General features: G+C 39.5%; 1 protein-coding gene across 3 annotated transcripts in view; it reads left to right on the top strand.

The window, feature by feature from the left end:
- The window catches only part of FAF1 (Fas associated factor 1), a 498,736-nt gene that overhangs the window by 459,687 nt on the left and 15,005 nt on the right, over positions 1–24,044 (top strand). For all 3 annotated transcript variants that reach the window (XM_053575767.1, XM_053575768.1, XM_053575766.1), the window contains one exon: positions 6,351–6,566. In XM_053575767.1, the coding sequence (XP_053431742.1) occupies positions 6,351–6,566 (216 nt within the window). The remainder of the gene's footprint in view (positions 1–6,350; positions 6,567–24,044) is intronic.

Raw genomic sequence — 24,044 nt, 5'->3', positions numbered from 1 at the left:
TTCATAGCAATGATGCTACCTTCTAGAATTATCTCCTGAAGGACCTGCCTAAGGCTGTTTTAGGGGGAGTTTGTTGGAGACAGTCTCAGTCTGCAGTGGTGTCATCATTGCTCACTGCAACCTCAAACTCCTAGGCTCAAGGGATCCTCCTCCTTCAGCTTCCTGAGTAGGTAGGACTAAGGCACACACCACCACACCCAGCTATTCTTTACAGAGACGTGATGTCTCAAACTCTTGACTTCAAGTGGTCCTCCCACCTCAGCTTCCAAAGTGCTGGGGTTATAGGCAAGAGCAACTATTGACTTGGTACATATTTTTAGAAGCCTAGAGTATAGTATGTGTGTTGATATGTACACCTACATGTGGGTGGGTGTGTAAGTAAATTAAGCTGGTCTTTGATTTTTATTGTACCATAGTTTAGTATAAGTGTGTATTATTCTTTCTGCTTAAAAATGTAATTGTGTAGAAATAGTCTTCTGTGGGTATCTTTCTTCAATACCTAATTTCACTTCAAAACATGTCCCTATTTCTTATCCCTCAGATGTGAATGCTTTAAATATGTAGATATTTTTAGTAAAAAGGAGTCTAAGATCAGTTCATATTTCTAACTTACACCAGGTGTCCTTGTTTTATTACAAATCTAAAATAATGCAAATAAAAAACTATATTTGTTGAGCAAACCAAATTGCAGCTTAACGGTGGTGTTTACTGTCACTGCTGTTTGAATGTAGGTGTCCTTTAAGTCATTGTTTTACAACCATGTTTACTTACATGAGGCCCTTACTCTTAGCCCATACACTATTTGAAACTGAACCACTGATGTATTTTTTTTTCTTTTTGCTAGAAAACTGTTGGGTGTTTAGATCCCAAGGTTACTGACTTACCTAATGTCTCTTTATTGTTTTCCACATTGTTCCACTGGTGTGGTATATCTGAGGTAGGTTTTCATTCTGGGGAAAAGCCCTGGAGACTGTGTACATTGAGAAGCAGACGTTGTCTGCCCAGTGAATGGAGCAATGAGCTACTGTTGTTTATTCTTCTGTAATATAATTGGTTGAGTTCAGACAATGATGTAGCATCTGTTGTTATACTGTGCAGGGAAATGTCAAAATAGAAAGCAAGCCGGCAGGTGGATTAAAGGGAGGGCAGAAAAAGAAACCAAGAAATATTACATTAAGTTCTGATTTAAAGTAGGTGCAAAGGAATAATCATAGCAATGATGATGACATCAACAGCTATCATCTGGTGATCACAGTGTTACATATAACATGAGGATCAGAAGGACCTTATGAGGTAGATGTAATTGTCCCTATTTCTGGTTTTTGTGTTTTGTTGTTAATGTTTTTTATTTTATTTTATTTTATGTTATTTTATTTTTGAGACAGAGCCTTAAGCTATCACCCTGGGTAGAGTGCCATGGTGCCACAGCTCACAGTAACCTCCAACTCCTGGGCTTAAGTGATTCTTTTGCCTCAGCCTCCCAAGTAGCTGGGACTACAGGTGCCTGTCACAATGCCCGGTTATTTTTTAGTTGTAGTTGTCATTGTTGTTTGGCAGGCCCGGGCTGGATTCAAACCCGCCAGCTCTGGTGTATGTGGCTGGCGCCTTAGCCGCTAAAGCTATAGATGCCAAGCCTGTTATTATTTTTTAATTGAGACAGATTTTCCACCCAGATTGGAGAGCAGTGGCATGATCATAACTCAGCACAGCCTTGAACCCCAGGGCTCAAGCCTCTTCAGTAGCTGGGACTCTAGGCACCTGCCACCATACCAGTCTTTGTTCTGTTGTTGTTTTTTGGTTGGTTGGTTTGTTTGTTTTTGTTAAGATGGGATCTCACTGTGTTGCTCAGGCTGGTCTTGAACTCCTGGCCCCAAGCAGTCCTCCCACTGAGGCTTCCTAAAGTGCTGGGATTACAAACACGAGCCACCATACCCCACTCTCTTTTTCTTACATAAGGAAACTGAAGTTCATAAAGACTGTCAATTGTCTTATTGTCAGGGTTTGAAACTTTGTCTGCCATACCCCAAAACCTATTTTCCTAACCAAAACACTACATTTAATTGTAGTTTTTCAGGTACACTGTTAGAAGTCAGGATACTGATTAACTTTGAGAGGAGGTAGTTCCCAGGAAGGAACATCTTTCTGAATATTTAATCAGTTTGCTTGTTTTATAGGCATATTGACTTTCTGAAAATGTATCAAGTTTTATACTTAGGATTTGCATAATTTTTCATATGTAAGTTATATGTTAATAAAAACTTAAAATCAATTGCAAAATACATGACCTTGAACAAAAACAGGTGAAGATTTGATTTAAACTTTGTCAAAAATGTAAAATATGCATCAAAAATTAATCATATTTTCTGATTATCTAAAGTAATAAAAAAGTTTGGGAATAGAATAGATCAATGGTTCTCAACCTTCCTAATGTTGTGAACCTTTAATACAGTCCAAAGGAGTCATGACTCACAGGTTGAGAACCGCTGGAATAGATAGTACTGATATTTATACAACATTGTTAATATACTTAATACCTTTGAATTGTATATTTTAAAATGGTTAAAATGGCTTTAAAATTTAATGGATGTAAATACTCAAATGTGGTAATGACAATCTCTTGGTGGAGAATCCACAGATTAATTTTAATGGTTTTCTTACTTAATCTATTTTTATTAAGAGTTTATGGTACCTTTATAATCAGGAAAAATGTTTTTAAATCTCAAAGATAAGGTTTTAAACAACCACTGGTGTTACTGAGAAATAAATGATCTCATTAATAGTTTGGAAAAATGTATATAACTCTTATCCACAGAAATTTATACCTATGAGCAGCTCATGGTTTGCCTTTAAGGGACATACAATGTAGAAAATTAATCTGAACAGTTCATGCTAGAAGGAGCCAGACTTCAGAAGAAGGAGAGTCAAGATGTTTAGTTTGTGGTTACTAGAAGTAGGGGCCATAATGTTGGTGCAACTAGTGGGCAAAATGAATAACACCTACTCAGTACATTTGCATTAAACCGAGGGACATGGCGGGCCAACTCCAGCAAGCACTCTGTAAGGAGAAACAAGAGTGCAGCCCCTCCAGTGTTCCACACTGGCTTTTATTGAACTCTCAGGCATGAGAAAACGGAGTACAGCAGCAAGCTCAAAGAGAGTAATGGTTAGCTGCATGATTAAACTCTTAACACATGCTGTTTACTGCGCTTACAATTTGCCTAAAACTTACCACTGTTAATATATGACTTAGGGCTGGGACAGTATGCTGTGTCTAGCAAGTATTGTTTTTAGTACTCATGGCCAGCAGTGATTTTTTTTTTTTGCAGTTTTTGGCCAGAGCTGGGTTTGAACCCGCCACCTCTGGCATATGGGGCCAGCGCCCTACTCTTTTGAGCCACAGGCACCGCCCCCAGCAGTGATTCTTGACGTTAGTCCAGATCATTCTGTCCCTAGTGCCTAGCACTTTGAACCCTGTGCTCTATCCTACACCATGATATTCAGATTCTTTTAGTATTTATTGAACTCTTGCTGTTTACCTATAATCACACCAATCACTTTTACATGCATTAGTTCAGTTAACATATTAGTTTATGCCTTCCCTTATCAAATGCATATTAAGCATCTCCTTTGTGCTAAGCACAATACGTGTACTCGGAATAAGAAGTAGGACTGCTCCCGTGCCCTTATGAGGGCTAGTGAGACAGACAGACATTAAACGATAACTGGGATATGGCATAATGAATATTATAACAGACATCCTGCAACTAGCACTTAATTTGGATGTGCACAGTTTCATCCATTTATTAGGTTATTAATGTATGACAGTGTTACTAAAATAGTTTAATATTTAGAAATATTCAGCTGAAACTCATTGCTGATTCTTAACACCTATATTAGATAAACTTCCACACATACTATGAGAAAAGAAGACAAAAGTAACTGGTTTCACTTCCTATTCTTCTGATTTGTGGACTATATTTTTTATGTCACCCTTTCTGGGTATCCGTTTTCCCACTTAAAAAGTAAGAGTGGACTGAGCGCAGTAGCTCACACCTCTGTAATCTTAGCCTTTTGGAAGGCTGATGCAAGAGGATCCCTCGAGCCTAGGAGTTTAAGAGCAGTCTGAGCAACATAGTGAGACCCTTTCTTTTAAAAAAAATTAACTAAGTGAGAGCTTAAGACTGTTTGGCCAGCACAACCCCTTCCAGGTTGATATTCTATGTAGATCTTCTCTTCATTATAACAAAAACAACCATCACTGAAGCCTGTTGTGTGTCAGATACTACACTGTGAACTTTACATGTGTTGTATATGTAATTCCTATCTCCATGATCCCCTCTCAGGTAGGTGTTTATCCAGTACCTCCAAAAGGGAAATGACCTCAGAGTCATAGGAGACTACAGAAATTTGGAATGATTTCTTGAAAATACTTTAAGTATTAGAGCCTACCACACTCTTCTGAACAATACAGAAATTAATTTCTTACCCATACTCATGTCTGGGTAAACTTTGCTTTTCTGTTTGTTATTTTAAATGTATTTTTAAACAGATTACATAAGTCAAAAGTCAAAAATAGAGACGTACGTAGAAAGCACTCACCGTCATCTTTTCTACCCTGTTTTCTCTCCCCGTGTAGATCACCATATTTATTCACTTCTTTTTATTTATGTAAGTTTGTTGATTTCCTCTAAAGAACCAGCATATTTATTAGTTGACTAGTTATTATATTCTTCTTTCTAACTCATTCCTTTATGCTTTTAGCTTTAGTACTTATTTTATTCTCAGTGTTCCTTCCACTTTTTTATTATATTTTTCCCTAGATTTTTGAGTCCAATTCTTAATTCACCTGTTTTTATTGGAGGTAGGGCTGTGGTTTCCTATTTCCAATAAACTGGTACTTGCATTTCCTTACATTCCATTTTTTTAAACTTCTTTTACTGTGGCAAAGTATATATACAGGGTGTCCATAAAGTTCGTGTGCAATTTAAAATTTATGACTCTTTTAAATTGCACACGAACTTTATGGACACCCTATATAGAGAAGTTTGCCGTTTTTAATTGTGTGAGTCAGTGGCATTTGTTACATTCATGATATTGTCCAGACATTACCACTCTTTCCAAGCTGAAAAACTCCAGCTTTGTCACTAACTTGTTTTGGGATTTAGGTAAGTCTCAGAATGATTGATTTTTGTACCTACAGATGGATGAAACACTTCATTTTACAGCCTCAGACAGGTGGGGTAAACTGTTGGGAAATCTTATGGCTAGAGTTGGTCTTGAATCCAGGTTTTAGTATTATGTTTTTTCACATTTGTGGCCTTCCACTGGAAAGAGGTTGGAAGGTCTCTGAGGTCCCAGCCATAACAGAATCTTTCCATTCCATTTGACATTAACACATTATCCAATATTCTATAAACTCTTCAATTACTTCTACTTGAGACATATTTCCCAAATACCATAAATGTTTATGTGTGTGTGCGTCTTTTGTGAATGCATCTAATAGCCTTAATTCATATACCGAAAAGGAAGCAATTATGTATTTGATACCTATTTCCTTGGTCACAAGTATCTGAGCCCTTCAGTTAAAAAAAACAAAAAACAAGCCTTTTGTGGTGGCACCTGTAGCTCAATGTGTAGGGTGCTGGCCACATACACCAAGGCTAGCAGGTTCGAACATGGCCCAAGCCAGCTAAACAATGACAACTTCAACAAAAAAATAGCCAGGCGTTGTGGCAGGCGCCTGTAGTCCCAGCTACTTGGGAGGCTGAGGCAAGAGAATCGCTTAAGCCAAGAGTTGGAGGTTGCTGTGAGCTGTGACACCACAGTACTCTACCGAGGGTGACATGGTGAGACTCTGTCTCAAAAGAAAAAAAAAAGCCTTTCAGCCAGGCGTGGTGGCTCACGCTTGCAAATCCCAGCACTCTGGGAGGCCCAGGGTGGATTGCTTGAGCTCAAGAATTCGAGACCAGCCTGAGCCAAAGCAAGACCCCAGTCTCTACTAAAAATAGAAACACTGAGGCAAGAGGATTGCTTGAGCCCAAGAGTTGGAGGTTGCTGTGAGCTACCCAGGACAACAGCTTGAGACTCAGTCTCAAAAAAAAGCCTTTCTGCATAGTTACTTATCAATTTAATAATATGTGTCATTATGATGGGATCTATTTTAATTAATTGCCTATTGGGCTAATACTAAGAAAATGAAGAATACATTATTGTTGAAGTGTTAGGCTTGGTTATAAATGGGGTAATGACTTTTCAATGAGTTTCTAGGAAGTAGCAGCTTTTTAAAAATCCCCTGCTCTCCACAGTCCCACCTGTCCTACATTTTAACACCTAGTTTTTGCTCTTCCCAGGCCATCCGGCTCTCCTTAGAACAAGCCCTGCCTCCAGAGCCAAAGGAAGAAAATGCTGAGCCTGTGAGCAAACTGCGGATCCGGACCCCCAGTGGCGAATTCCTGGAACGGCGTTTTCTGGCCAGCAATAAGCTCCAGATTGTCTTTGATTTTGTAGCTTCCAAGGGATTTCCGTGGGATGAGTTCAAGTTACTGAGCACCTTTCCTAGGAGAGACGTAAGTTCCCAGACCTATCTGGAGAAGTGTATCCAGATGGGACATATCCCATCATTGCAGCTGGACAAGGAAGTCCAAAAAAAATCCTATGACACAGGATGCTACAAGACACAGAAGTCCTTCTGTGTTTTCCTACCATTCTTTTCTCAGCTTTTGGAGAATGTATGGCTTCCTAGGCCAGCAGACATGTACCAAGTAGTCTGTGTAAGAAATTAAGTACTAGGTCTTCCTTCCTAGCTGTTTCCCCTATTCTGGCATTCACACAGGATTTCCCAAGGTCTATCTCTGTATACCTCAGGGTATATCTGAGAGTTGTGTATTTAACAGCTTACCAGAGATCAAGGTCAACAATTATAGGTTTTCTAAAAGTGAGTCATGCTAAACAAAAAGTATTTTGTGATTTGATAGTCTTACTAGCCTGGGGAGTCAGAGGGGTAACCTACATTCACTGTGTACTTGTATTTCAACATGATATTTGATGGTATTCCAGGACAAAGTGGAGAGATGTAGATCTATAACTAGGTAGATTCATTGCTGATTAAATGGTTATTTCTAGAAAATGTTGAGTTTAATCTCCCTGTAAGGAACAAAGAGGCTCTATATTTAATCTTTGATTACTCATCATATTTATTGGCAGTATAAATGCAAACTTTAACAGATTCATGAATTATGAAAAATAAAATTTAAAAAAAATCTTAAAATACTGAAATTATACAGAAATGAAGCTGCTGAAATCTTACAGAAGTACATGGAAATAGATTCCTTCAGCAAAGGTTATGGTTAAATTGAGCTAAATATACATTAATAATGGCTGCCAGCAAAAAAGTTAGCTGCATTTTAGAGATATAATCTCAACAAGAAGGTAACTTAATGGTCTTGCACTAAGATAAACTACTCCTGAAAGAGTGTTTAGGCTTCAGGCAGAAACAAGAAGCCTGAAGAAGCAGAAGCATGTCTAGAGCAGGGCTGGTAGTGGGGGTGGAGGGACTAGAAATCATGTCATTTGAAGAACATTACCTTTAGAGAAGGAAAGGCCATAGAAGACATGATTATTATCATCAGCTGCTGGAAGGCCTGTCATATAAAAGAGGGATCTGACTTTGTGGGGCTCCAGCCGCAGAACTGGGACCAATAAGTTGAAAATTATAGAAAGCAAATTTGGCCTAATATAAGAAAACATTTTCTCAGAAAGAAATACATTATGTTGTGAAGTGTTAATTTTCCTATCCCTGGAGATCAACCAGCCACTGCTCTTTTCAGAAATGATAAATACATGGAGAGAGATTCATCTCCGGTATTTTTGTTTTATATGGGATTGGACTTGCACTAGTTTATCTCCAGAATACACAGTAAATTTTAATATTCTGTCATTACATCATGGTCTAGATCTAGTGACCTAGCGTACCCAGTGCTCATCTCAGTCCCTCACATTGACTGTCATATTTGCAGCATAGAGACAGAAACCAGTAGTATAATTTTAGCTCCACCACCCAACCACAATTCCCCTCTAGTGGGATGAGGATCCTGCCACTTACATCTAGGCCCAGGAGACCAGAGTGGACTCGAGACACTGGCCATTGGTCCTTACTGTCCTTCCCTGTTATTCCAGCCTCTTTTCCTTTATTCATATATAAGGCACAAACATGCACAAGGAAACACACGCATGAACATCCTCTTCCCACACAGCCAGCTAAGAAAACTGCCATAAATTCTGTCACTGAAGTACCACTCTAAATGGGTAAACTTTTAGAAAATAACCATTATCAAAGCGTTCAAGATCAGCTTTATTCCCATACTTAGTGGTGAACATTTCACCTTGGAGAACTTACAAAACTAAGGACCTAAATTTGTCCTTCCCAACCCTTGGTTTTAAGTTACTCCTTTTCTGGGCCTCAGCGGAATGAAAGTACTGGAAGAAATAGAATCTAAGGATCTTCTCTGATTTTAAAATTAAGTTTTATTGTCTTTCAAATTAATTTTTAAACCTGATTAGTGACAGGGGTTGGGGAGAGAATGTCTTAAAATGAGTTAAGCTTTTTGATCAGTACTAACAACTTCTTCCCATAGGGTATAAATGTGGATGTGAAAGTTACTTTTGAAAAGAAGCAGGGGGACTGTGATGTGAAATGCGGAGGGTTCTTGGGCCTTTTTCCTGCCTTCTTGAGCTCTACTGACCAAGTTTTCAGCTTTTTCAGTGCAGATTGTTGTGTCAGTCTGGATTAGCCCTAAATGGCGAGTCAGTCACTAAGAGAAAATTTACTCCTGGGTTAGCTCTCCGTCACTCACCCTTTGTTTTGTATTGCATTCAATCTGGTTAAAATTCTCTAATGCCAACATCTGTTTCACACCTGATCGCAATTCTACCTTTGTCCCCATCTCAAGACTGATTTAGACCAAGTTTGTCCTGGTTCCCCAGAGAAAAGTCTAACTTGAGAAGTTTGCTTCTATAGTAAAAATCAAGAGCCTCCCCCTACCCATCACAGGTCCGTTTTATGGTCCTTGGGCAACTGAAATATCTGCCATAGAGTGATTTTTCTGAAATCTATTCTGATCATTCCCTCTCTTGCTTAAAAAAAACTCTTTACTAGCTCTGCATTACCCTAGGATAAATATAGACTCCTTAGAATGTTTTCAAAAACACTTTACAATGTGGTCCATTCCTACCTTTCCCACCTTATGTCTTGCCTTCCAATATTTATTTTCATAACTAGAAGACAAGAGATTATTCATATTCACTGAAGGTACAAGAGGCTCTCATGTCTCTAGGTTTTTGTGTAGTCTGTTCTCTTTCTCTTCAATATCCACTGTCCCTACGTTTCCAGGCCTACTTGGACTCATCTTTTAATGCTTAGAGCTCAAATGTCATCCCCTCTGTGAATGCGTCCCTCTTTCCCAAGCTTCCGAGCTATGTACCATTGGCAATTTGTATATTCCTCTCTCATGACATTTGTTCTATTATTCTACAATGATTTACAAAGACTGCCCATATCATGTTCATATCTATCTACCCTGCAGTTCCCAGCAGAGTGCCTTTTTATTTATTTATTTATTTATTTATTTAAGACAGAGCCTCACTTTGTCGCCCTCAGTAGAGTGCTATGGCTTCATAGCTCTTGGGCTCAAGCAATCCTCTTGCCTCAAGTAGCTGGGACTATAGGCGCCTGCCACAACTCACTATTTTTGAAGATGGGGTCTCACTCTTGCTGGTCTTGAACTTATGAGCTGAAGCAATCCACCCACCTTGGCCTCCCAGAGTGCTAGGATTACAGGCATGAGCCACAGCACCCAGCATGGTGCTCTCTCTCTATATATATATATATGCAGTAAGTAACTTCAGACTCCTCTGAATCTGCTTCTAGAGTGCACTAGGAGGCTGTTCCAAATGAGAGCAAATGCCCACCAGGGATGGGGAACCTGTGGCCTTGGGGCCACAGATGGCATTTAGGATCCTTGAGTGCAGCTTTTTGACTGGATCCAAATTTTACAGAACAAATCCTTTTAATAAAGGGATCTGTAGGGCCACACGTGGCCTTGAGACCACAAGTTCCCCACCCCTGTGTGGCCCACCCAGATTTCAGACTTAAACTCAGAAAGCCCACCCAGGACTGTTTAGGCCACATAGAGCCAGGACTGGGCTAAGAGTTAATAGCCCTTCATCCTTGTCTGAATTTTCTCTCAACTCAAATGCCTAGTGTTTTTGCAAGGCTATTCTGTAACAGCCATCTGTGTCTACAAGGATTAGGATCTAATTTGTAAAAGTCATCTTAAGTTACAGCCAAACTAAAGACTGTTAAAAAGTACATCTTAAAACCTTACCTCTTTAATAACAAATAATATAAGACTCTTGTAGTCTTACTATGTCTCTGTCCTTTTCTCCACAAAGCAAAGATTGGTTTCTCACCAAAGGACCTGTTAAACATTCTTCTGCACCCCTATTTCCCACCCAACCAAAACAATACTTTATATTAAGATTTCTCAGCTGTCCAATTATTTACTAAGTGTCCACTGGGTATACTTCACTGAACTGAGCACTGTGGAACAAGCAACATAGCAAGAACATAGGCCTTCCCCATAAAAGCTGATTGAGAGTTGTAGGAGAGTTGAGTTACTTGGTTTTATTTTTGTTTTCTTTTTCTTTTTGTTCTACTTTTCTAATAACAATTACTAAGAGAGGGGGTAGTATTTAATTCCAGAGCTTTTGTCATTAATTTCTACCTCTTGGCCATGTTAGAGCCATGTGAATATCAGTGACCTATCTGCCTTACCCATGAATCCTAAAAGCTGAGTAATGACACTGACCCCAGGTCCTATAGTCTGACTCCTGTCTCAAATCAGAATAAGATATGGCTGCCAGCCCCCTAATTCCCCTCTAGGAAGAAGTGATCCAGACACAAGCCTTTCCCAGAAAAGGTGATTGTCACTGGTGCCATTTGGCATAAGGTTGTCAGTGTCCCCCCAACCTTCCTGTCCTGTGCCACCACTTCCTTATCTTCCCCGTCTCTCCCCCTTCCTCACCTACCCCTTGCTTTCCGATCCGCTTTTGCCCTTATCTTTTCCACCTTCTTTCCACTCTTCTCTCCTACATATTTCTTTATCTCACAACTCTTCCTTCTGCCTCCTGTTTTCCTTTTATTTTCTTTTTTTTTTTTTTTTTGTCTACTCATATCCATGTCACTCAGAGGAGCTCTACCTACAAATGGGAAGTGAGTTCTGTTAATTTGTAAAATGACTGGAGAGCACTAGGAAAGGAGGTGAGGAAGGGCAGGTGAGCTTCAGGGGCTGATGGACCACTTGTCTTGTCACTGATGCAATCACACAGCCCTTGTTCTTGCCTCATGAGCATGTCTTCCTCCAGATATGTGGATGTATACCCCCAAAACAGACACACATGCATTCAGGAATAAACTGTATTCTGAAATTATATATTCTAAAATAAAGTAATGAGTGAATTTATGTTTTCCTCCACCCTTGTAGGTTTTTTTTCCTCTATACATATAACTTACAAATTTTTTATTTTTCCCTCTAAGACTTAAAGGAACAGGAGAATAAGTATAAACATACATTAGCAGAGTTTTCCCCAGAGTTTCAGTAAAAGTTTTTTTTTAATGTACTGAGGAAGAAAAGTTTTCATATTTAGGGTATATGAATTCCATCTTTTATCACCCATCTACATTTATTATGCTAACCACCAAGCTAAGCACTAAGAACACAGTGTTTTTAAAAAATGGCATAGTTGGGCGGCGCCTGTGGCTCAGTGGGTAAGGCGCCGGCCCCATATACTGAGGGTGGCGGGTTCAAACCCAGCCCCGGCTGAACTGCAACCAAAAAATAGCCTGGCGTTGTGGCGGGCGCCTGTAGTCCCAGCTACTCGGGAGGCTGAGGCAAGAGAATCGCTTAAGCCCAGGAGTTGGAGGTTGCTGTGAGCTGTGTGATGCCATGGCACTCTACGGAGGGCCATAAAGTGAAACTCTGTCTCTACAAAAAAATTTAAAAAAAAACGGCGTAGTTCTTACTCTTGTCAAAGTTGTAGTCTGTATCTAGAAGCTACTGCTGGATGAAATTTGACTTCATTAATAACACAAGGATATCCTTACCATAAGGAAATACAAACACTTTAATTTTCATTTCATTCATTCCATCTAAGTTGCTGTATTTATTCCTCCATAAAACAAATATTTGCTGAGCAGCCACTTTGTGCCTGCCTCCATACTAGATGCTGATGATACAGAAATAAAATATACCTTTGCCAACCTTGAAGAGTTCATATTCCAGTGAAAACACACATCTAGCTGGACACAGTGGCTCATGCCTGTGATTCTAGCACTCTGGGAGGCCAAGACTGGTGGATTGCCTGAGCTCAGAAGTTCAAGACCAGCCTGAGTAAGGGCAAGAGCCTGTCTCTAAAAATAGCCATGTGTTGTGACAGGCACCTGTAGTACCAGCTATTGGGGAAGCTAAGGCAAGAAGATCACTTGAGTCCTAGAATTTGAGGTTGCTGTGAGCTATAACCCTGTGGCACTCTGGGCGGCGCCTGTAGTCCCAGCTACTCGGGAGGCTGAGGCAAGAGAATCGCTGAAGCCCAGGAGTTGGAGGTTGCTGAGAGCTGGATGATGCCACAGCACTCTACCGAGGGCTATAAAGTGAGACTCTGTCTCTACAAAAAAAAAAAAACACTGTGGCACTCTACCAAAGGTATCAAAGTGAGACTCTGTCTCAGAAATAAAAAATAAAAATAAAATAAAATAAAATAAAGAAAAAAGTCATTGGGGGCCAGATCAGATGAGTAGGGAGGGTATTCCAGTACAGTTATTTTGTTGACTGGCTAAAAAATCTCTCACAGACAGTGCTGTGTGAGCTGGTGCACTGTTGTAATGTAAAAGCCATGAGTAATCCCCTTGACTATCTGGTGACCTTTCCCCTTCCCCGTCTACTTTAATGTAGTTGTGTTTTTCTCTCACATGAGTTGTTCATCTGCTGGTTTCACATTAGTATTAAGTACATTGGATACTTACTTTTCCATTCTTGCGATACTTTACTTAAGAGGATGTTCTCCAAATTCATCCAGGTAAATACACAAGATGTAAAGTCTCCATCTTTTTATGGCTGAATAGTATTCCATGGTATATGTGTACCATAGTTTATTTGTGAGTTGAGGGGCACTTAGGTTGTTTCTACATATTGGCAATTGTGAATTGAACTGTGATAAACATTCTAGTGCAAATATCCTTATGGTAAAATTATTTTTCTTCAGGGTAGATACCTAGTATGGGATTGTGGGATCAAATATAAGGTCCACTTTTAGCTCCTTGAAAATTCTCCATACTTTTTTCTAAAAAGACTGTACTGCATGGTTTACAATCCCACCAACAGTGTAGAAGTGTTCCCTTTTCTCCACATACACACTAGCATCTGCAACTTTGGGACTTTGTAATGTGGGCTATTCTCACTGGAGTTAGGTGATATCTTAAGGTGGTCTTCAGTGAATTTTTCATTTGTGTCCTGAATCATTTTTTTGTTTGTATGTATTGGTTTTCAAATTTCTCATAGGTTACATTGAGCTTATTTGTGATCACTATTTTGAATTCCATATCTGATATATCAGAAATTTACTTTGGTTGGAGTCCATTGCTGGAGAGCAGTTGTGATCCTTTGGGGATATCAAAGGAACCTGTTTTTTCATGTCACCTGGTTCTTATGCTGGTTCATTCTCATCTGGAACATTTTCCCTCAGCTCAAAACAGATAGCTTTGCAGTTCACCTGTTCTCTGCTGGTAACTTTGTTGCTCAATGTAGTGAGAGAGAGGTATGCTACCTTTTGGCTTATGTAGATAGGTATTTCTGGAAATTGGGTCAGCTGGATCTCAGACTTCTGGTGGGTATTCAGGTGCTAGCAGTGTTGGACTAGGCTAAGTGATCCCCAGTTCCCAGGCCCCTAGATTGTATGCTTGACTTCTGGAGGGACCATACTGAGACCAGGCCAGCAAACGCCCTCCAACGTCCCTGAGTCAGGTGTTATCTGAGCTAATGAGAGGTGGGATAAAAGATGCTCAGGCAGAAAAAGGGTGGAAGCACTATAAGCCTGTAACAGGAGGGCCCCCTCTTGATGAGATCAGCAGTGAAGGTGGTCTCTGTCCTTCAGGGGCACAGAAGCATGCAAATTCCCAGCTGCCACCCAGGCCCACTGCTGCAGAGGTGGTGGAAGCAGCTCAGCACTCAGCCTGCCCTGCACAGGCCTGCCACACTATGGGCTGTTCCTGAAATGCTCCAGCACAGTTCGCCTCCATGGAGGGTAGACTCCTCCCAGAGGAGACAGGCAGCTGGGTGGGAGGACTGCTAGCCCTGGCTTCCTCAGGGGAGGCAGTAGCTTTTGTGCTTTGACCACACAAAGGCACCTGCCCCTCAGATGTTTTATATCGGTGTACCTAGTCTTTTGAAATTTTCCAGTGTTCCTAAATGATCAAGATTCAGAGAATAAGAAGGGAGATTTTAGAATGAACATCTATATATCACTATCTAATATCAGTTCTGCTTCTCAACATCTCTCAAATCTGTTCTTTTCTTCTCTTTTCCTCCATACCACTGCCCAAATCTTCATAGCCCAGGTTAAACCTATGGCTTCCTAATTCCGTGCCTCCAGTCATGCCTGGCCCACCCTCCATCCATGCTCCCCACTATCTCTTCAGTTACTTTTCTGAGACAGTATCAGAATATTTCTTCGGGTTATTGGAAGCCTCCAGTGGTTCTAATGGCCAATGGGAAAAAGTCCAAACTCCTTACGAAAGCATACGGAATCCTTCACGATCTCTTATCTTTTCCTTTTTCTGCTCAGTTCTTCTCACTCTTTCCTATTACTTTCCCACCACACATATCCCACCATTAAACCACAATAAACATCTTAAGTGAAAGACCAAATTCTCACTGAGGTACAAAATACATATACAGAGTCATCTTAATCCTCCTCTTGACGTCTTTGAGAGGCAGCAATATAGGTGGTATTAGTACCATTCAACAAACGGTACAAGAACCATCTCAAGAACATGAGGTCTGGAAGTAAAATTACTTATTTGAAAACATATATCCATTATTGACCACTGAGGACTACAGCCCAGGCCTTTCTGTTTGCCTTATTTTAGGTTGTAAGTAAAAATGTACCTGGATTATTTTGACAGGACAGTTGAGTTGATAGGTTGAAGTCATTTGATAAACTGTTCACACACTAGTTACAACATCCAAAAGAAACTAAATAGCAAACAATGCAGCAGCTTCTTAAATAGGTATATATGTGAAAATCTAATCTGACATAATAATCTGATCTCATTTTAGGAAAAAAATAATATCTAGCTAGGTTATTCATTTTTAGAAATATATATTATTTTCTAAGTTTTTAATTATCAGTGTCAAGTAATTATATATCATTATAGGGTATAATGTGATACTTTGATACATGTATACATTGTAGAAAGATTAAATCAAGCTAATTAACATAACTGTCACCTACTTATTTTTTTATAGTGAAAACAACCTAAAATCTACCTTTTTTAGCTACTTTGAATGTATAATACATTATTATTAACTATGATCACCATGCTATGCAGTAGATCTCTAAAACTTATTCCTTCTGTCTCTCTGGAACTTTGTACTCTTTGATCAACAGCTCTCCTTTCCTATCTCCTAATAACAATGCCTTATACGTTTAGTCAACCTAAAAACTCGAAGTTTAGGGGTGGTCTCTATCATTGGAATGATTGAAGAGATGGATAGAGAACAAAACAATGTTATAGAGGAAGGAACATTGGACTGAAAGTCAGAAGATCATTTAGTAGCTGTGCAACCTTGAATAAGGTACCCTCCCCCAATAAATCTCAGTTTTCTTCTCTATAAAATAGAAACAGTAAATTCTGCTTAGAGCATTGTCCTTTTCTTTTCTTCTCTTTTCCTCCATATAACTGGACCACAGCATTGCCTAAATAAGGCAATGTATATAAATGTGCTTTGTAAACTGTGAGGTACTATTCAGATATGAGAAGTGATGAGCACAATGATTATCCAGCAGCCAAATATTCAGAATAAATGTTTTTAATAATAATAATATTTGTTGAAGACTTAACAATGCTAGGCACTATTCTTTTTTTTTTTTTTTTTTTTTGTAGAGACAGAGTCTCACTTTATGGCCCTCGGTAGAGTGCCGTGGCCTCACACAGTTCACAGCAACCTCCAACTCCCAGGCTTAAGCGATTCTCTTGCCTCAGCCTCCCGAGTAGCTGGGACTACAGGCGCCCGCCACAATGCCCGGCTATTTTTTGGTTGCAGTTTGGTCGGGGCCAGGTTTGAACCCGCCACCCTCGGTATATGGGGCCGGCGCCTTACCGACTGAGCCACAGGCGCCACCCGCTAGGCACTATTCTAACGGCCCTCTATGCATTATCTCATTTAATCCTAAAACTACTATAAAGGTAAATACTCATACTATCCCAATTTTGTGATGGAGAAACTGAAGCACAAAAGAGGTTAAGTAACTTGTCCAGTGTAATAGTAAATACCAGAATATCAGATACAAACCTAGGTGCATGACTAGACTCTGTACTCTTTATCCCTATGCTATCAGGCCTCCTGAGCCAGGGAAGGAATAAATTACCACCTCACCTCCTTATCATTGTTTTATGGTGGTGGAAGATTTATGGAGACAGATTATTATCTAGAAAAAATAGTTTCTATCTGTAAATGAAAGTCAGTGTTACACAGACAATCCCCAAGTCACAAACATCTGACTGACTTGCACTTGTGAACAGGAGCTATTTCAGTTAATAGGTATATGTACCTGTTCCAATTTACACACAAATTTAACTTAAGAACAAGCTGACAGACCTATCTTGTTCTTCACCTGGGGACTGCCTATATATTTGGAAAGCTTTCATCATTTCTCATTTCTACATTTCATCTTGTTAATTCCTATTTCTGGGTCATAGCCATATGTAGGTAAAAAATACACTTAGTTGTATTTCATACCCTATTTATCCAACAAACTTATTTTCTAGGCAGTCCACTAAGTGCTAAGGAATAAAGGCATAGTCCTCACATTTAAGAATATCCTGGCCTTTCATACAAATAATCTCATGTGTAGTTCATGTAGTGAATCCACAGGACAGTTAGGCAAAAGGAGCAACAGAGTCAGAGTTAGCCAAAATCCCTCCTGGCCTGGGTGACTAAGAAAGGTTTTGTAAAGGAGGTAGCAGTTGAACAAAGCTGAAATAGACAGGATTTTTAGTGGGTTATTAAGAGAAAAACATTCTTCAGCATGTAGGGCAGCTTAAGGAAATAGGCTAACATTAGAAAGCACAAGGCAGGGCTAGAATGTGAATATAGACCAGATTGGCTGAAATGTGGGGACTTTGTAGGAAAATCCAGAGAAAAGGCTGAAGGGGGATTGGGAACAAAATGTATAAAACCTGGAATACTAGACAAAAGAGCTTGGCTTTATTTCACATAAAATTTGTTGAGTAACAGAATGACATAGTCATCATGATTGTTATCAAAGTAAGAGTATTTAGGGCGGCGCCTGTGGCTCAGTGGGTAGGGCACCAGCCCCATATGCTGGTTCAAACCCGGCCCCAGCCAAACTGCAACAACAACGCCAGGCATTGTGGCGGGCACCTGTAGTCCCAGCTGCTCGGGAGGCTGAGGCAAGAGAATCACGTAAGCCCAAGAGTTAGAGGTTGCTGTGAGCCGTGTGACGCCACAGCACTCTGCCCGAGGGCGGTACAGTGAGACTCTGTCTCTACAAAAAAAAAAAAAAAAAAAAAGTAAGAGTATTTACCAAATCATTGTTCCATAATTTACAAATACTCTGTAATTTAAAAATTCACATTGCCTGGTCCTCAGTAAATGCCTGCCCTCTTGTTATCTAGGCAATCACATTGAGTCTAATAGCATTAAATATCATATAAACAGTTGTAATTCCCAAATGTATGTTTCTAGTCCACGTTCTCCCCTCAACTCCAAGTTTACATATACCACCTACTCAACACCTCCAGTTCATGTCTAATAGGCATCTCTAGTGAAACACAGTCAAAACGGAACTCTTCGTTCTTACCCTCTCCCAGACCTGCCTCTCCTATAGTCTTGCTTATCTTACTAAATGGCAGCTTCATTCTTTTTCTTCATGACAGTGATTTTTTTTTTTTTAATAAGTCAAATCTTGTCTCTTCCCTTCTGAAACCCATTATAGGGTTCTCTGTCTAGTTCAGAATGAAAGGCTTTCCTTGGCCTAACTCCCTGGCGTTTGTCTGACCCCTTTCCCACTCTGTCTTGTCCAGTACCCTGCATCCTTGCTACTGGTGCAATACCACGAAACTCATTCCCACTTCAAGGCCTTGCGCTTTCTTCTACTGAAATAGGCTTCTTCTAGATATCCTTACTGCTTGGGGCCTCACTTCCTTCAAGTTTTTGCTCAATCATTGACTTTTCATTGAGGCTTTTTTTCTTACTGTTTTTGTCAGCTTTTTTTTTTTCCTTTCTTTTCTGAGACAGAGTCTCACTATGTTGCCCTCGGTAGAGAGCTGTGGCATCACAGCTCACAACAAACTCTTGGACTTAAGCGATTCTCTTGCCTCAGCATCCCAAGTATCTGGGACTGCAGGCACCCACCACAACACCCAGCTATTTTTTTGTTGCAGTTGTCATTGTTGTTTAGCTGGCCCGAGCTGGATTCGAACCTGCCAGCCCCGGTGCATATGGCCAGCACCAAGCCTGTTTTTGTCAGCTTTAATAATTTCATCTAGTTTTGAGAATTAAAAAATAAAGATAGCAGATTAATCCGTTTGCATTTAAAGTAATTATGAATCGGGAAGGACTTGCTATTGTCTTTGAGGCCTTTTCCAACAGTCTTCCATCCCTTCTCTCCCTTCCCTATCCTGCCAGTCTGACAATCCCTATGCTTTCTTTTTCTCTTACCCTGCTTTCTTATACTCCATTGAACTGATTGTCATCAACATAGTAGATATCTAATTACTTATTGTCACACACACCATTAGAATTAATGCTCTTTGGGAGCAGAAACCTTATGCATTTACTACTACATTCCTGACACATAGGAACCAATTGATGCTCAGTAAATATCTGTTGAATGAATAATGAAAACAGCCTATAAAGTAATAATAATACTGTCTACCATTTATTGTTTCCATTATATGTCAGACAACTATGCTAGGTACTTCATAGCTGTCACCTCATTAAGTTCTTATGACAGTCCTGAGATTTATATTGTCCTTACTTTAGTTAAGAAATTAAAAGCTCAAAGAAGAAGATTTCAAACCTGTATCCAAAATCTATTTTACCAAGCAAATATTATTTTCATGCTACAGTACAAAAACTGAAACTATAAGGTAAATGTATTTACCATGATCATATCCAGGAAGTAGCAGACCTGAAAATTATGAAGGTGCTCATTCTGTTCTATTTCACTGGCAGCCTGGAAAGATGAATTAACATGGAGAAAGAGGGAAGACAGAAGAATAGCCAAAGGTGTTGCATTCTTTAAAAGGAGATAATAAAAATGCAAACAGGCAGGGGCTGGTGGAAAAGATGGTTCCGTGTGAAGGCTACTAATGCTTGGACTAAATATTTTGATGAATAGTTCTGTAGCTTCTCCTGGCCTCTGTATACTTGGAGTCAGACAGATCTTTGTTCTAATGCTAACACTTCCACCTATATGCTGAGTTACTCTGAGTACATCATTTCTCTTTTCTGTATTTAAATTACTTCATCTTTCAAGTGAGGATAGTATCATGTGTCCTAACAGATAAATTGTGATGAGATAATAAAATCAAAACTGATGACGAAAACACTTGGTAAACAACAGAGGGCCATGCCATTTGAGTTGGTAATACTGAGTTGCTTTGATCCATCTACTGCAAGTCATGGCTTTGGAACTGTCTAGCCTTTTAAAAAATGTTTGTAGGTTCATTCCTCATTCTTAATATGAGAGTGACCTGGACTTTGTCAATTGCATCTCTTAATATGAGAATGATCTGGACTTTCTTTCCTTGTAAGAAAGTCCACTATTTATCGATGTCACCTTAATACAGGAAAAATGTGTTCTGAGCCTTGACAATCATGACAGGGAGCAGCATGATATGATAAAACATTTAATATAAAGAACCAATTAGGAGGGGCGTGTCTTAGGCAAGTAACATAACCTCTTAAACCAGTTTTTTCACCTATAAAAAGATGGTTATGATAGCCACCTATAAACTAGTTATAAGAGTTAAGTGAGGTTATATGAGGGCACAGAGATGACACATGTCCTCACACAAGTCTCAGGACATGCGAGACTTTAATATGTGTCCGCCTGTCCTGGGAAGAAACAGATCACCAGCAGGACCTGCCCCAGGCCAGGGCATTGTGTGTACGATGAAACCATACCATCTCACTTTCATTTTTACTTTCCTTAAAGGAAGCATATTCTGTTCTCTCCAAAATCTTCTCAGCTGGGGTTTCATAGAAACATGACCAAACACCATAGAGGTTTTAAGTGAAATGTATTGGTATGATCGATTTTCTGCTTAGTTTCAAAATGAGTTGGGTTGGAGCCTTCTAAGAAGGAAGTTTTCTTCGAAATTTTTATAATCGATTCGGTGAACTCTTCAGTTCTTACAGTCTTTTTTAGCTCTCAGACAAAGGAATTAAAAATTGTTAATGTTCTGGTCTGCACCAGACCTTGAGTACATACTTCAGAAAGTATTCTGTCATTTAATCTTCATACAAATCCTAAGGCGTAGATAATAGCCCCATTTTACAGGTAAGACAGCTGAAGCTAAGAGAGGTAATGCTTACAGGGTCACATACATAGTTTCTGATATAATTGGGATTCCAACCCCCAAAGCTTATGGTCATTATCCTAAACAGGAACATTTTCATACAGTGTGTTGAGGGACCCCAAGACTATCGCCAGGTTCAGTGATTCCCTAGGAAGACTCACAGAACTCTGCATATAATCATATTCATGGCTATGAGTTATTGCAGCAAAAGAACACAAAGCAAAATCAGCAGAGAGAAGAAAGGTACACGGTGCAAAGTCCAGGGGAAACCAGACACAACCTTCCAAAGGGCTTCTCCCAGCAGAATCAGAGAAGACCTGTTTAATTCCACTAGCAATGATTTGAGACAACACATGGGATATTGCCAACCAAAGAGACTTACAGAGTCTCCGTGCCCAGAGTTTTTATTGGGGACAGACTGTACAGGTACCCTCTACCAGGCACATACCAAAATGTCAGAATCCCATAAGGAAAGCAAATGTTTAGCGTAAACTGTATTTGTGCACAGATTAGGTATAATGAGCCACTCTTATCAGTTCTGGAAAAAATAGGAACCCTCTTTAAATCCAAGTTCCCAGATGCCAAACAAAGGCCAATCTTCTAAGCAGGCCTTTAAAAGACTAGCAGTCAAGTCTGCCTATGTTAACCCTTCTCTGCACATGTAATTTTATTTTTTATTTTTTAAGATACTCATGTCTCAAATCCACTTCTGGGATTTACTGCTAGATATGGAGGGGGAAATCTATGAACAGGGAACCATCTAAGCACTTGACTTTGCCTCCCACCTTCACTTGGAACATAATTTAGTCCTCTAGCAAAGGGTAAAATACTCAGAAAATATATACTTACAAACACCAATTAACCCTGTATTTTCAAAAGAGATAGCCTGAAGGCAGTGAAGTCTCTGAAGATGGCCGTGTAGTTTGTAGGGTATCAAGGTATTCAGTGCAAATCTGCCCCCCAAACTCTTTAATCATTCGCTCAGAGGCCCGACAGTTGTCCCTGAGGCTGTGGCCACTTTCCCTCACGGCCTAGGAAGAACACTTTCTCTAAACTGGCTACTTAAGAAAGGGGTGGGAGGTTGTTTGTATTTCTTTTTCTTTTTCCTTGTTTGTTTTATAAACAAATATATATCAACATGTAAAGATAGTTTATTTAATACTACTCTTCCTTTCAATCAAATTTCAGAGGCATTACAGACTGAAACACACACAGGCTGTAGAATCAAGTGGGTCTCATGTTGAATTTTGGATCAACTCTTCATTGAGTGATCTTGGATTACTTAATTTCTTGGTAAAATGGGAGTAACACGTACTTCAAAGGGTTGTTATAAACATTTAAAAATGAATATAAAATATTTAATATATATAGCATTTAACACAAAATAAGTATTAATAATGTAGTTGGTATGGTGGCAAGAGTGATTATTTCTCTCCCTAACCCCATTCCCTCCCTTCCTATCTCTCAACACCAGAAAATGCCCCTGGCAATGACTGTAACAGATTTGAAGGAGATGAGCAATGGGAGGACAGGATAGGGTAATGGTTAAAGGGTCTGGAGTCTTAGACTAAATCTCAACTGTGCTTCTTCCCAGCCATTTGCTCTTGGGTAAATTACTTAACTTCTATGTAGCTTAGTGTCCTTACCTTTAGGATAAGGGTAATGGTAGTGCCTACTTCATAGTGCTGTTGTGAAATGAAATGAAGTGCTGTTTATAAAGCAGCACTAGTACATAGTAAATGCTTAGTATATTTCAGCTATTATGATGAAGTTGATGGCAAGAAGAGGAAAGGCTCTTACTAACCCACAGAGGTATTGAGGGAACCAGTAGTATTGATTATATGAGAAAAGCCACCATTATATGCTTCTGACCAGATGAAAGGAAATTTTAAAATGTGTTTGAGGTAATTATAGCCATTTCTGGGGAGCTGAATGGAATTCAGAATCTTAATAAAATCTGCTCTTGCCCCTTTCTAACTTACTTATTTAAATCACTTAGAACGGTTGGGAGTGATGACAATGAATATAACCATTTCTTTTTGTGCTTATTAAATGTCAAGTACTTCAAATACATTAGTTCTTTAAAAGATAGATATTGTCCCCATTTTATAGATAAGGACAGAAGCTTAAAGAGCTTAAATTTCTCAGTGTTACACAGCAAGTTTTTTAAATCAATATTTAATTCTCAAAGCCCAGATCCTTCCTCTTCTGTAGTGAACATAAAAAGGAATGACTATTACTGATTATGTGCAGGTGTGTTGATGTATTTAACCCTTTTCAAAATTATTTACTCTGTCCCAGAACCTAATTTTATAAGGTATTCATAAGCTATCATTCAAAATTGCTATATCAGAAATCAAATAAACTTCTGAAGGCTGTAAATACAATCCAATCTGACTCCATCCAGCCATAAATAAAAAATCATTAGTTCTGTGCTCAATATTCCAGGTGCTTCAGCAGACATGCTCTACTCACTTAGAGTCTATATAATAACCCCATTGTAAACACAAACAACTGCAAACGTGTATACGCGTAGATTAACCTTTTCTAGATACTCTTGTCATTTTCAAAGCCAATGCTGGAGATCCAGAGTATATTAGCACGTGCATCAACATGCCAAATCCCCCTGGGCCCCACTGCAGGGCCAACTCCAACTTCAGCCCCAGGCCCAGCCCACATCACCCAGACCACACCCTGCTCTCCACCTAGAACCAGGCTCTCAAAGCTGAAGTTTAATGTCTGTGGTTGAATCCCAAACCTGGAGATTCTTTTGCTATTTCCAAATTTATTTCACTGTCCTTCTCTAGTTGTTCTTATTTAAGACCTTCTGTAAACAGGCCTTCCTCATGCATGCATTCTTTACTATGAGAGCTAGAAAGGGCCCTTATTTTAAAGATGAAAAAAATGGAGGTACAAAGACTGAAAGTAACTTGCCCAAGGCCTAGGAAAACCAAAAGATACCAAAAGCAGAAATGGCCAGCTCAAATTCATATAGTTAGTCACAAAGTGAAGGAAAGATACGCATTTTTTAGAAAAACATTAAAAATAGCCGGGCATTTTGGCAGGCACCAATAATCCCAGCTACTTGGGAGTCTGAGGTAAGAGAATCACTTAAGCCCAAGAATTTGAGGTTGCTGTGAGCTGTGACGCCAGGGCACTCTAC

Source organism: Nycticebus coucang, chromosome 22 (genome assembly GCF_027406575.1).
Source record: "Nycticebus coucang isolate mNycCou1 chromosome 22, mNycCou1.pri, whole genome shotgun sequence".
NCBI classification, from domain to species: Eukaryota; Metazoa; Chordata; class Mammalia; order Primates; family Lorisidae; genus Nycticebus; species Nycticebus coucang.
This window is presented reverse-complemented; position numbering and strand designations above follow the sequence as displayed.